General features: G+C 44.8%; 1 protein-coding gene across 1 annotated transcript; it reads left to right on the top strand.

The window, feature by feature from the left end:
- The first annotated feature begins 9299 nt into the window (after positions 1–9299).
- On the top strand, positions 9300–12538 carry pou3f2a (POU class 3 homeobox 2a). The gene has a single exon (XM_062411488.1). It carries the CDS (start codon positions 9300–9302, stop codon positions 10674–10676), a length of 1377 nt encoding a protein of 458 aa, XP_062267472.1. The 3' UTR covers positions 10677–12538.
- Positions 12539–12785: the final 247 nt, after the last annotated feature.

Genomic DNA, 12785 nt, shown 5'->3' with positions numbered 1-12785 from the left:
GAATTAGCCTCATGCATATATTTAATACAGACCTGCTACACAAATTAGCCCAGTGGTATGTAGCCTAGCACCTCACCAGTGAGGCTCCGAGATCCGAGCAGCAAATTAATTGGCTAGGTTGCCTCCAAGAGTAGTTCCTCGGTTTTTTCCTTCACCCCGAATTATGCTTCCCAATTGCCGACACACATTTGATATGCACGGAGGACAGAAAACGTGTAAATCTGTGTTTCCTCACAAAAGCAGTGTTTGCACCTGCCCCTCATTTAAATAGAGCAGGGGTTACATCCCTGTGTATGTGTTTCTGCATGAACATATAGACTAATAACCCACAGGGGTGCAGCTCTGAGTACCATATAGTAGATACACCCCCGGAAACATCTCCTTTCACCGTATACCGCTCTGCTTTGACTTTGTATTTGAAGGTGCATTTGTTTGTTCATTAGGAGCCGCACAAATTCCACATGCTGAGAGACCCTGTAATGAACTTGTGCACATCTGTAACCCATGGTGACTACAGAGAGGAAACACTAGGGAGGGGGGTTTACCTTTAAACTTTAATGCCCTGAAATCTGTCCCTGCTAAGCAAAGATACACTCGGAGCAGCTAACGAAAAAACTCTTGATAAGAAAGAGACACCGTGTTTGTGCTTGTGTGTTACAGACATAAAACAAGTACGAGAACAAGACAGAGATTAGTTTGATTACCACGCTGAGAACAAGCGCTATTGCTCCCAGAGGTCCCTCCCCATCCATCTTGGTTCGATCCCTGGACATTCATCTTGGCTCAGTCTCCGGACAGGATCTTTAAATGTGGTCGTGGTTTAAGTCGAGCCTTGCAACATCACTATTGGTGTAGTGCAGGACACGCTGTCTGACCCTGACCTTGATGTTTGAGAGCTTTGGCAGAGCTGTGATTAATTTTAGTGCAGAATAATTTAACAGGCAATGAGATGAGGAGAGATGTTTAGGTTTTCTGATGAATTTAGGAGAAGGAGATGTGTTTTCTACAAACTCTATGTTCTGCATTTGGGCCTGCCTCGGGGTGATGCATGTTGCAGTAGAGGGGGTGGGGAGGTGTGTGTGTGTGTGTGTGTGTGTGTGTGTGTGTGTGGGGGGGGGGGTTAAAAGGGTGACACAAAAGCAAGAGGCCTATTGAGTCGATGCCCCGCCTGCCCGGGTCTCCAAGCATAATGGAGAGGTGGAGGAAAACGCTAAGATGAAGTAACATTGGAAAAAGGAAAAAGTTAAGTTAATGAAAATAAACACGAGAATTTTCTTCAGTCTTCTTATTATTTGTGGCAAGTGTTTTGGTTTAGAAAAGATCTGTTGCACTGTGAACTGATTTAATAACAAAATCACAAAAGGACAAACTCTTATAACACGGGACAGGGTGAGACATTCGAAAAGAGAAACTCCCAGAAATACATTACACATAATGAAGAGTTGTTTTGAGGTCCTGCTGGTACATGTACTCAAGTAATCCCGAGGCAGTCTCAGCTGTCAATCATGATGTTAACAGTGATAATAATTTACATTTGAACAAACCTGTGAAAAGGAGTAACTAAGCTGATAGAACTTTGATTTTCTGTTTTTTCGTTTATTTTCTGCTAACATGGAGGAGGCGGGGCTCATTACCTGTATTGTAGCCAGCCATCGGGGGCGATTCCGATTTTTGGGTTTTCCTCTCCGGGAGCTGTCATGTTGTCAGCCAGCAAACTGCAAATAAAGGGCTTTTATACAAAGCTAAATGTTACCAGTCTTTGGTTTAACAAAAACCAACTGTTCCTTGTTGAGCTCAGTTAAGCTAACTGGCTTCATGTTTACTGCACAGCCACAAGAGTGGCATCGATCTCCTCATCAAACTCTGCAACACAGCAAACAAGCACATTTCCCAAAATGTCAAACTATACTTCCAACGTTATCAATGTCCCTTCGGCCTTGTGAGGACGGTTCTGTGCTCAGAGATCTTTCCCAGGCGATTAGAGGAAACAGATTACCATTTAAGAAAGAGACACAAATCTCTACACCTTGGTGGGGGGGAGTAAGCTGATCAGAATATAGACGTGCAACATTTCTTCCCCTGCTGCTGTCTGTCCATAGCGACACTGATCAGTATTGGTAATTGATACGCAGACCTGTGCTTGTAAAATCCATCCAGCCCCCGACGTCTGTCCACCAGTACGGTGTCAAACAGTCAATCATGCATGTCAGCTCTCTGTCTAAGTCATTCTATCTTCCTTCATTGCTTTGCTGTGCACAGACAAAACAAAAATATGTCTGACTCTTTACACACACACGTATACACACACACGCACACACACACACACACCCACACACTCAACACGTTTATGAGCTTTACTCTCTCTCCTCACCTCCCTCGAAGTCCAGATTTACTGCCTCCATTTCTTAACCAGACACCGGAGTGTATTTTCCCATAGACACAACTAAATATGTTGCTGCTGAATGCCTATACACACTCATTCATATTGACTCAAACACCATTTCCCATTGTGTGTCTATTTGCATGGATAGCTGCACATTTATCTGTACTGTAGGCCATAGTGCAGACTTGTGTATGGACGTATGGAGATTTACACCAGTTTTAACCCTGGGGTTAGCCATCAGTATTGATTAGAACAGACTTAGACTGATTTTAATCCCTGCTCTGCCCGAGACTATCGATCAGGGCGCTGAGCTTTCAAGTGGGTTTAACGACCTACCTGCCCCTCCTCCTGTCCCTCGCTCCCCTGTTTCAGATGTGCTCTTTTTCTACTCGGGCGGGAGCGGCAGAGGTTTGTTATTACAACCCAAAGCAGAAGTGACGTGAGGTGTTAAACTTGGACCCCGTGAGCCCAAACACTCCTCTTACACGCTCGCTTTTTCAACACTAAACCAGGATGTGACAGCGAGCCGCCTCTAAAATATGACTGCACTCATGCTTCTCCTATCCTGAGTTTGTGTAGGTCATAATAAAGCCGGAGACAAGATGAATCTGGGCAGCTCGACAGCAATGTCACGGTAAAAATACCTGGTAATGAATTATGACCACTCACCCAGAGGTGGGAGCTTCGACTCATGTCTTTATGGGTCCTCTGAAGACAGTTATATGGGACAACATGGGAGTCTTGTAGGAGCCCTGGTGCCTTGGGAGTTGGGTAGTGTTGTGAATTTATAGTTCCACAGAATGGTCACCTCTCTGATTGGTCCAGCACAATAATGCTGGAAATTGAGAGCCTGGCTTTTAAAGTCACGTAGATATATTTCACTGTGTGTTTGTGTGTGTGCGTTTGCCTGCCTGTCCCATGCAGACATATGAATCTGAAAGCATTTTTCATGGTGGAAACATTTGTCACTGCGTGTGTGAGCGTTTGTGGGAACGTGTGTGTGTGAGGGATGGTTGCCGGGCTTGCCGTTTCTCCTCCATTTGTCCTCCCAGAGGCAGATTGGGGCGAAAGGGGGAATAAATTGGAGAAAGAGAATAAATCAATGCTAAACTGAGCACCAGGGAGACCTCCTAACCCTGACACTGTCACACGCGTGCAAAATGTAAAACGTGTCCGGGGAAAATGGTGTTTGAGTCCATATATCTCCACAAAACCTCTACTCACACACACACACACACACACACACACACACACACACACACACACACACACACACACACACACACACACACACACATACATACACACAAGTTGAGAGAAAAAGAGGAGAAAGGGCTTGTGGGTAATCTCTGAAGTAGTGTGAAATGTATTGTGTATTAAACATCGAAGACATGCCTCCCATTATCATTATTATTATTATTATTATTGTTGTTATAAATATGATTATTATTATTATTAAAAATTAAGCCAAGATATCCTGTATACTATATTGTTGAAGGCTGATATATTGCGCCAATGACATCATTCAGAGCCTGACTCATAGTATAGAAGTATTTAGGAACCGCCAGTACACACAATCCCGAGTCAGTCTTAACTGACTATCATGACATTTCACCCTGTTTTTATAGCATCAAATAACTAATTAAAACCAAAATTACTGACAAAATAAAAACTTGAACAAACATTATTGTGATAATAACCTAAAATTACAAGAAATCATCCAGAAAAATGTATTTGATGTGTACTTTGACTTTTTAGCTTGGCCTGTGTCATATCCACCAACATGATGGAGGCTTTACTGCAGCCAGCCACCAGGGGGGCGATAAAGATGCTTTGGCTTCACTTTCTTGAAGCAATAATGTCGTCCATCTTTTTATACAGTCTATGGTTCAAACCCAAAGGTGACATCCTCACCAACTATTGAGCCTCCTGACGAATCAACCTTTTACAGTGCACACACCACTTCAACTTCTGCCGACGTCTTCGTCTTCAGCTTTCGGCCTCCACACGTTACTACGTGTATGTTTGATTCCACAGCAGCCAATGTCAACTGCTTTCATCTCCTTCTCTGTACACGACAGTTCCACTGCTTTCATCTTTCACGCTGCAACTGTCGGCTCACTGTTAAATTAAAAACCCAAACGCTTTCATCGATCGCACCTCAAAAGAGACACTTCAAACTCTTTCAGTGCTTCAACTCCCAACTGTAAAAGCGGGTACTTAAAGTGGGACCCATTCAACTTCTCAGATGCAAATGATTTACATTTTGATAGTGTTTGCACTTGCAATTGTCAGCATAGTAACCACTCTTCAAAGCACCTACCATAAACCTCTGATTTCCGCTGATTTTGCCGCCTGTGGACATAAGTGGTAATGCTTTCACCTGTTGCCAGTCCCCGTCTGCCCAGCATGTGCATTTGTTTGGGATGTTTGGAGAATGCATAGCAATGAAGTATCGATATTCTTGTTGCTTTAGGTTAATATGACAAGGTGGGTAATTATCTTCTGGTACGGTTCATACTGTTAACCTAACCCTGCTGTAAATGGTTTCCTCTGAGCTCCCCAGTGGTCCGACATCGAGAATATTTTTTATAGAAAAGTCCACTTTTCTCCCTGATTTCTCCATTGTTGTTGTAGGTCAAAAGGAGACAGCAAGAATAAAATGAGACCCTTTTTATTACCAGTTAAGAACTCCTTGTGGTATTAAAGTAATATGAACCAATTTCTTGTACCTATTTAGGATCTTTTGCTGCATGTTTGTGAGGGAACAAGCTGGATGTGTATTGTTACCACTGAGCACCAAAACAGGGCATCCCGACATCCCTCTCATGCTCTCGTTTGCACAGTGCACTGAGGCTGCACGTTGGAGGCTGCAGATGGAGCCGGGCGCTGGCGGTTCGGGAGCAGAGAGAGTGTATAGATTGGGATTATGGAGGTGCACTGGGGAAAGGCTCTTCAGTGAGTTTTCTATTCAACTTAAGTCCTCTAAGACCTCCTCATCTCTTCTGAGAGCAGCAAGCTGAGATCTGATCTAATGCTGAGTGCCACATGTGAGAGTGTGTGTGTGTGTGTGGGTGCGAGAGAGAGACGCAACACTTTGATGAGAGCCTGCTGGGGATGTGTGTGTGTGTGTGCGTGTGTGTGTAATGAACAAGTGTGTGCATGTATGCTTGTGTGCTTATGTTTAGGGGTAATGAAGGAGTCCATGGTTTATATATTTCTCTGTGTGTACGCCCATGTCCGTGCACTCTCCCTCCTCCCTGAAGGGTTGTTTGGGGTATTCTGTGCAGGTTTTGCTCAGGGGGGAGGTGGGTTCTTGGGGTCTTGCATTCAGATGTAATTAGCCCAGACAATGGCCTGGTTAAAGCTGGAATCCTCCGAGCCCCCTCTCTCTTTGATTGTGTGGGCCAGCTGTGGAGGAATGGCCATTATCTCCCTGTGTCCGGCAGCATAAAGAACCCCCCCCACCTCTCCGCCCTGGTTACCCCTGCGTTACAGGGTTCCCACAGGGGGAGGGACATGGGCCGGTCACACACACTGGCCTGGAGAAAGTGAAAGCAACCAGAACACTGGTTCCCTGGCAAACATTAATTCAGATAAATGGCCTCACCTCGCACTTGAACCACTCTTTCTCAAAGTAATGCAGGTGAGCGGGCAGCACTGGTTACACGGGAGTGAAAAATCTCTTCCGATCGACATGTACATGCCTTTATTCTATAGGTGTTTCCACTCGTGGGTGTTTGTGTGTTTTTGTTTTGTTGGCGTGCCTTCCATTCATAAACATCTCATAGAGAGTTCCAACCGCGCACAGGGACACTTAGGCCCATTAGACTTGCGAAGAAATTGAATCTTTACAGCACTGGGGCCATATAATTACTGTTAATTTAACGCTCAGATTCTCCATCATTAACTCTCACTGTTGAATACAGAGCGAGTTACAGGGCGAAACAGAGACAGTGCATGTGTTGAGCCTGCAGAGCCTGTGTTGACAGCGCAACCCGGCCCTTTGACTGAATTAACAGCGACCTCTTCCTCTTGTAAGAACAGGACTCGCATCGTTTATGCATTATTAGGTCCTGTAATTGGGCAGCCAGTAGTTTGCATATTAGTCTATTAGGGTAATATGTTTTGCTTCTCTCAAAACACGGCTTGCCAGAGCCCCTGGCGACACATTTGGTAATTCTCAGAATTACACCCTAATCATAAACCAGTGTACTTTCAATCTCTATAATTCAGGGTCCGTTGGTGTACACACTTCCTCAGCTTTATAAGATGTATTGATTAAGCTATCACTGCCTATTTAGGATTCAATTGCAGCATGGTCTTAAACACTATCTGCATGTGACTTTGAATTTGACAAATGTTTCCGTATATTTCATTGGATGCATGGGATGTTGCACAGAATCCCTGTCTGAAATTGAAACACCCATATTTTTATTTGTTGTCTTTCGAGGTTCCTTTAACCTCTAAATAGCTCTTACGTTTTACAGCTGCTGTCCCACTTTGAACCAATAAAATCACTTCTGCTAAATAACAGCAGTTGCCAAAGTCGGTCCAGGGACCCCCCCCCCCCCCCCCCTTAGGGTTTTAGAGGGACCTCAACAGAATGAGGATTATTTCCATTGCAATATCATCCCATATATGATGCTATTATTTTCTTGGTCAAGTGTAAATGTTAATGCAAAGGTGAGGTCTTGCAAAGTGTTATCAACAAAATTATTCTAATGTTGCTTAATCCAATTAAAGCAGCTCCTTTTTTTTTTAGGTTGTTTGTCAATTTATTTTTGGTTTATTTGTCAGGAACAAACACACTAAAACCAAGATCAGCTGTCTGGTGTCAGTATCATAGTGTTCCTAGAGGGGCTATCCTGAAAGAGATTAATAAAGATAATACAGAGGAATAAAAAGGTGAGAAACAATATACCATAGAGGCCCACATTAACAAAACATCACAGACCACACTAGACGTGGGCGCAAGTTTGGTGCTAAATGATGAGATCTTTGCTCCTTTCAAATCTGTTGGAACACAGGATTTCTTTTTTTTTTCAGAATGAAACTTAAGGAATAAGGCCATTCAAACCATAACCGTAGTTATGGTACACATTATATATAGAGGATGTCACACCCTGTTAAAGCCCTATGAGATGAATTGTAATTTGTGAATATGGGCTATACAAATAAAATTTGATTGATTGATTGATATTTTCGGTTACTGAATCACTTACTTTGCAAATTGTATCTTTCTTTTTTAACTCTGTAGTTCACAATGAAAATATGAATAATTCCAGTGCATTATTGTGCACTTGCAGAATTAACTTTACTGTTAAACATGTCGTTGTTTCATTATTATTCAGAGCACTTCATTCCATTTACATATATTTCACGTATAACATTTAAGGTGCTTCTACGTGTCCCATTGCCAACTAGTTATTGGTTCCTACCTGCTGCTGCTGTTTGTAGAACAGGTATGAGTGTAGCAGGGAGGAGTGTCCTCTATAGAGTAACGATATCGGCCTGTTGTGAATCTGAGAGTGATCCAGTGTTTTGCTGTGTAGGTGTTTATTAAATGAAGACAGGAGAAGAATAAAACCCTGTGGATTCAAGTTGTGGCCCTCTTATTACCCACAGCCCAGAGGATCATGGAGCACGTCCAACCAACAAAACTCATTATTTAAGTACAGACCTTATTCGGTTAAGTTAATTTAGCAAAAATTTAAATCTTATATTTACTTAAAATGTGGCTGCTAGTAACTTATTATATTCTTATTTTCATATATCTTTCCAAAGACTTTCCGTGGGTTTGGCCTGAGAGGTATATAAGAGAGGAATATAAACCAACTGGACTTGGGGAAAATAGCATTGAATTTAGAAACAGCAAAGATGTCTTATCATCTTAAAACATGATTTCACTTGACTTTTAGAATTACTTTTAAATTTGAAATGAAAATCTTGAAATCTTCCTAATTTATTTTTCTCTGTTTGTGTATGTATGAATTGGAATCTGAGTAACAATTGAGTAATTGTTCCGAATATTTCCACCCCTGTTGTATTGTGGGAATGTTTATAATGGAAACAAATCAAACTCTTGTTAGTCATCTCTGCTTTCTGTGCATTGAAAGCTGGAGATCATTTTTCCTCATCCAAATACGGAAATCCAAGGAGTTTAGGGAAACCAGACCTCACGTGCCACTGTGGGTGCTTCCATCTCAAAGTTTACCCAACAAGCAGGTGGAAGGGGGCGCGGTGGACGCAAATGATCCATTCTTGCGGCCTCCTCTCTTTAGCCCCGAGTTGCCCTCTCCACTCGCCCCCCATTATTTGTCCCGGCGGCCGAGCGCGCGGCCCCAATGAGCCCTTTGGAACGGAACGAAAAGAAGGAGCGAGCTGCAGCTGTGACGTGGGCGTCGTTGTTCCATTCAGCGCGTTCGCCATGGCAACGGGGCCGAGGCCCTGGAAGCACGTAGCCCCTCTTCTCTAGACGCCGTCCTGAGGGCAAAGAGGCAGCTGGAAGTTTCTCCTTATGATCACCGCACATGGTGCAAAACCTCCCAACCATTGCATCTCACCTTAAACATACGGGAATGTGGTTAAATCAACTTAAGCAGTTTTGAGAATTGGGACCATGAACGTTCTTTTCTTGTGCGCAAAGATGTGACCACAACATCGTTGCATGTGTTTCTTGTGCAACTTTTACGCACCGTTGACGCACGGAACCAATGCATGTGACCCACTGACCCACATCAAGCGTAATAAACTACTTTCAAACATATAGAAGTGTGTTTTCCTTTTCTTATAGCTGAGCTCGTTCGGTCTCCTCTGCGCGATCTCTCCCTCCGCTCTGTGCTCCAGCACGCTGCAGGACTGCTTGTATTGTTGGGCAGAGTGATTGGGGTTTCTGTACAATCTCCCGTGACCAATGAGCGGGGTGCTGTCAGGGGTAACCACATCTGTCAACCGTTCTTGGCCAATAAAGAGCGGAGCGAGGCGGACCACAGGTGCGCGCCTCTGCGTCCCCTTGGCACAGCGCCCGGGAGATGCTAGAGAGAGACGCCGAGCTGCCCCGTGGCGCAAAAGAGTTACTGTCAAAGGCAGCCTCCTTTTAACTCCAGCTATCACTCTGGCTCCGATAGTTATGGCGACCGCAACGTCCAACCACTACAGCGTGCTCAACACCCCCAGCAGCGCGCCGCCGCCGCACTCGGAGTCCGGGAGCATGCAGCAGGCGGCAGCGTACAGGGACGCGCACACCCTGCTCCAGAACGACTACAGCACGTTACCGGGCGGTGGACATCCGCTCAGCCACGCGCACCAGTGGATCACGGCGCTGTCTCACGGTGACAGCGGGGCACCCTGGCCGTCCAGTCCCCTCGGAGAGCAGGACGTGAAGCCCGTGCTGCACGACAGTGACCGAGAGGAGCTGCAGAACTCCAGCAGTCTGCAGCAGCAGCAACAGCGACACCCTCACCTAGCGCACCAGCAGGCGCATCACGACGCCAGAGCATGGCGAACCAGCACGGCCACCACGCACATCCCGGGTATGGCGACATCTGAGGGCCAGAGCCTGGTGTATTCTCAGTCCGGCTTCGGCCTGATGCCGGGGGGAGAGCAAGGGGGGATGCATCACCACCCCCTCCGGGATGAGGACCACCACAGCCTCAGTCCGCATCTCAGCGATCACGGAGGCGGCCCCGGGGCCCATCAGCAGTCTCTCTCGCACCATCACCAGCACGGGGGCCACCAGGACCATTCAGACGAAGACACGCCGACCTCCGACGAGTTGGAGCAGTTTGCCAAGCAGTTCAAGCAGCGGCGCATCAAGCTGGGCTTCACCCAGGCGGACGTGGGACTGGCTCTGGGGACGCTGTATGGAAACGTCTTCTCTCAGACCACCATTTGCAGGTTCGAGGCGCTTCAGCTCAGCTTCAAAAACATGTGCAAACTCAAACCCTTGTTGAACAAGTGGCTGGAGGAGGCGGACTCCACGTCGGGGAGCCCCACAAGCCTGGATAAAATCGCGGCGCAGGGGAGGAAAAGGAAAAAGAGGACCTCCATCGAGGTGGGAGTCAAGGGGGCTCTGGAGAGCCATTTTCTCAAATGTCCAAAACCTGGAGCGGCGGAAATCACCTCCCTGGCGGAGAGTCTGCAGCTGGAGAAGGAGGTGGTGAGGGTTTGGTTCTGTAACCGGCGGCAGAAGGAGAAGAGGATGACCCCCATTGGGGGACAGATACCGGGAGGAGAGGACATGTACGGGGACACCCCTCCTCACCACGGAGCACAGACTCCTGTGCAGTGACCTCAGTTTTATCCTGAGCCACACACGGACCCCATCACGGAGGTACAAGTCCTTCCTTATTTCTTTGACTCTATGCTGGAACCGCTCGGTACTGGACCCCAGCCAGTAGTAATGTTGGACCCTTGACTGACACAGCGGGGAGATACAGTGGCGCAGAAAATACGCATAGCGGAGATGATGGAGAGGGTTCATGGCGCGGGGCTGCCAGGCGCATTGGGATACGACTGGCGTGTGAAAACCAAAAAAAAAAGAGAAAAGAAAAAGAAAGAAATCACAAATCTGCTTTTCTACACCTTCAAGGCGCCGGCGTGTCATTATTCAAGGTGTCATAACAAGGGGACAGAGGCAGGGTGTGTGTGTTGATGTGGACACGAGGTTGTCCACAGGGGGGAAATATAAAAACTAGCTCCGGGCGTGATGTGGAAGCGTCGCAGCCAGAGTCAGACTCAGAGTGGGTAAATAAACGCCATCTTTCCGTCATAACAAGAGCAACAGGGGTTCTTCATTCACACACACAGGGAGAGAGAAAGCGAGAGAGAGAGGGCTGAAATGGCAGACACCTGCTGTAGCCTGCTATGTTAAAAATGAAGGCCAATATCAACCAATTATTGGGATTATTTTATTACTATTATTGTTGTTATTATGTCATCATCATGACCAATCAAATGTGTTGATCTAATGTCAAAATGCATCAGTATATTTATTATTTATTTAATGTGGTAAGGAAAACAATCTGACATTGCAATAAAATAATAACAATGATAGTAATAATAATATTAATGATAATGGTAGCGAGTATTGGTTGATGCTTTTCTTTCCGTGCAGACTTTGCTGGGCGCCTGTTTACAGTGTGTTTTTTGCTGTTTATTATCTTATTTCTGTACTTTTCCAAAATGCTGTGAAACGATAAAGACCAAGACTGTCCGGCTGCAACACTCGAAGCAGTTCAGCCCAATTTGCCTTCCTTTCCTAAAAGAAGAAGAAGAAGAAAAAAAACAACACAGAAGTATAAAAAAAAAACAAAAACAAAAAAACAAAAAACATGAAAATAATGGTTACAAAAAAAGATCAAAAAAGTGAATATATCCTGGTACCAGCTCTGGCCGCAGTGGCTCCACTACTTCTACTGTATGACTCATTCATTCACTGAGAAGACAATTTGTGGGATGTATCTCCATTCGTTTTTCGTATGGCTTCGTTTGTTTGTATATTTGTTTGTTTGTTTGTTCCGTTTTCTCTGTCAGTCTGTGCCAAAGCACAAACACAGACACGTGCTCTTGTGCCACTTTAATCCTGTGATTTATGAACCTGATCTGACGGTGGAGGGTTACGAGGGGAAATCCAGCAGTGAAGTTGGAGATTTTATTCTCTGACTCAAATTCAAAGATAAAGTATCGATTTTTGCTCTTTTTCATCAGACACACAAATTCCAATGAAGGGTGTACATGACTGCAGGAAAAATATCTGAAATGAAATATTATGTGAATTACAGAAGAGTTACAGAAGTTTTTTTGCGTTTGAAAAAACTTTATAAACTCAAGGCCCAGTTAACAATCAGGATCAATAGCCAAACAATCATCACGAATTAATAGAAATTACGCATAGCAAGATGTTTTGACAATTTAACGCATTTCATGGACACATTGCATAATTATAATATTAACTCACGTTTGACCTGCTTTATTCCCTAAGTAAAAAGACAATACGTGTTATTCTGAACACGTCGCCTCGATCCTTCAGCTGAATTTGAGTCTCTGAGGCGGAAAGAGGAAAAAACGGAAACTCAACCAAACCAAAACAAAATCGCATTGACCTGAAATCTGTGATCAAACCAAGAAGGAGGCGGAGAAAAGAAATCAACGATTGCACAATTTCTATATGCTTTTTTGTCATTAAATCGTAATTGTTTTCTACAACACTTCAGTCTTTTGCACGTTTGTTCAGCTCCACGAAAAAGAAACGAGACGCAACTGGCAACAAAGCTTTTCTGTTTTGTTTTTGTTTCCTCGTGCGCGGCCTCGCATTGTGACGATGGATTTTTATCAATCCGTCTCGGCTGCTTAAAATTGTCCTTCAGCTGTTTTGTGTTTTTCCTGCCGCTGATGTTGT

Source organism: Platichthys flesus, chromosome 18 (assembly GCF_949316205.1).
Source record: "Platichthys flesus chromosome 18, fPlaFle2.1, whole genome shotgun sequence".
Classification (NCBI taxonomy): Eukaryota; Metazoa; Chordata; class Actinopteri; order Pleuronectiformes; family Pleuronectidae; genus Platichthys; species Platichthys flesus.
The sequence above is the reverse complement of the archived record's forward strand: the minus strand, read 5'-3'. Positions and strand labels throughout refer to the sequence as shown.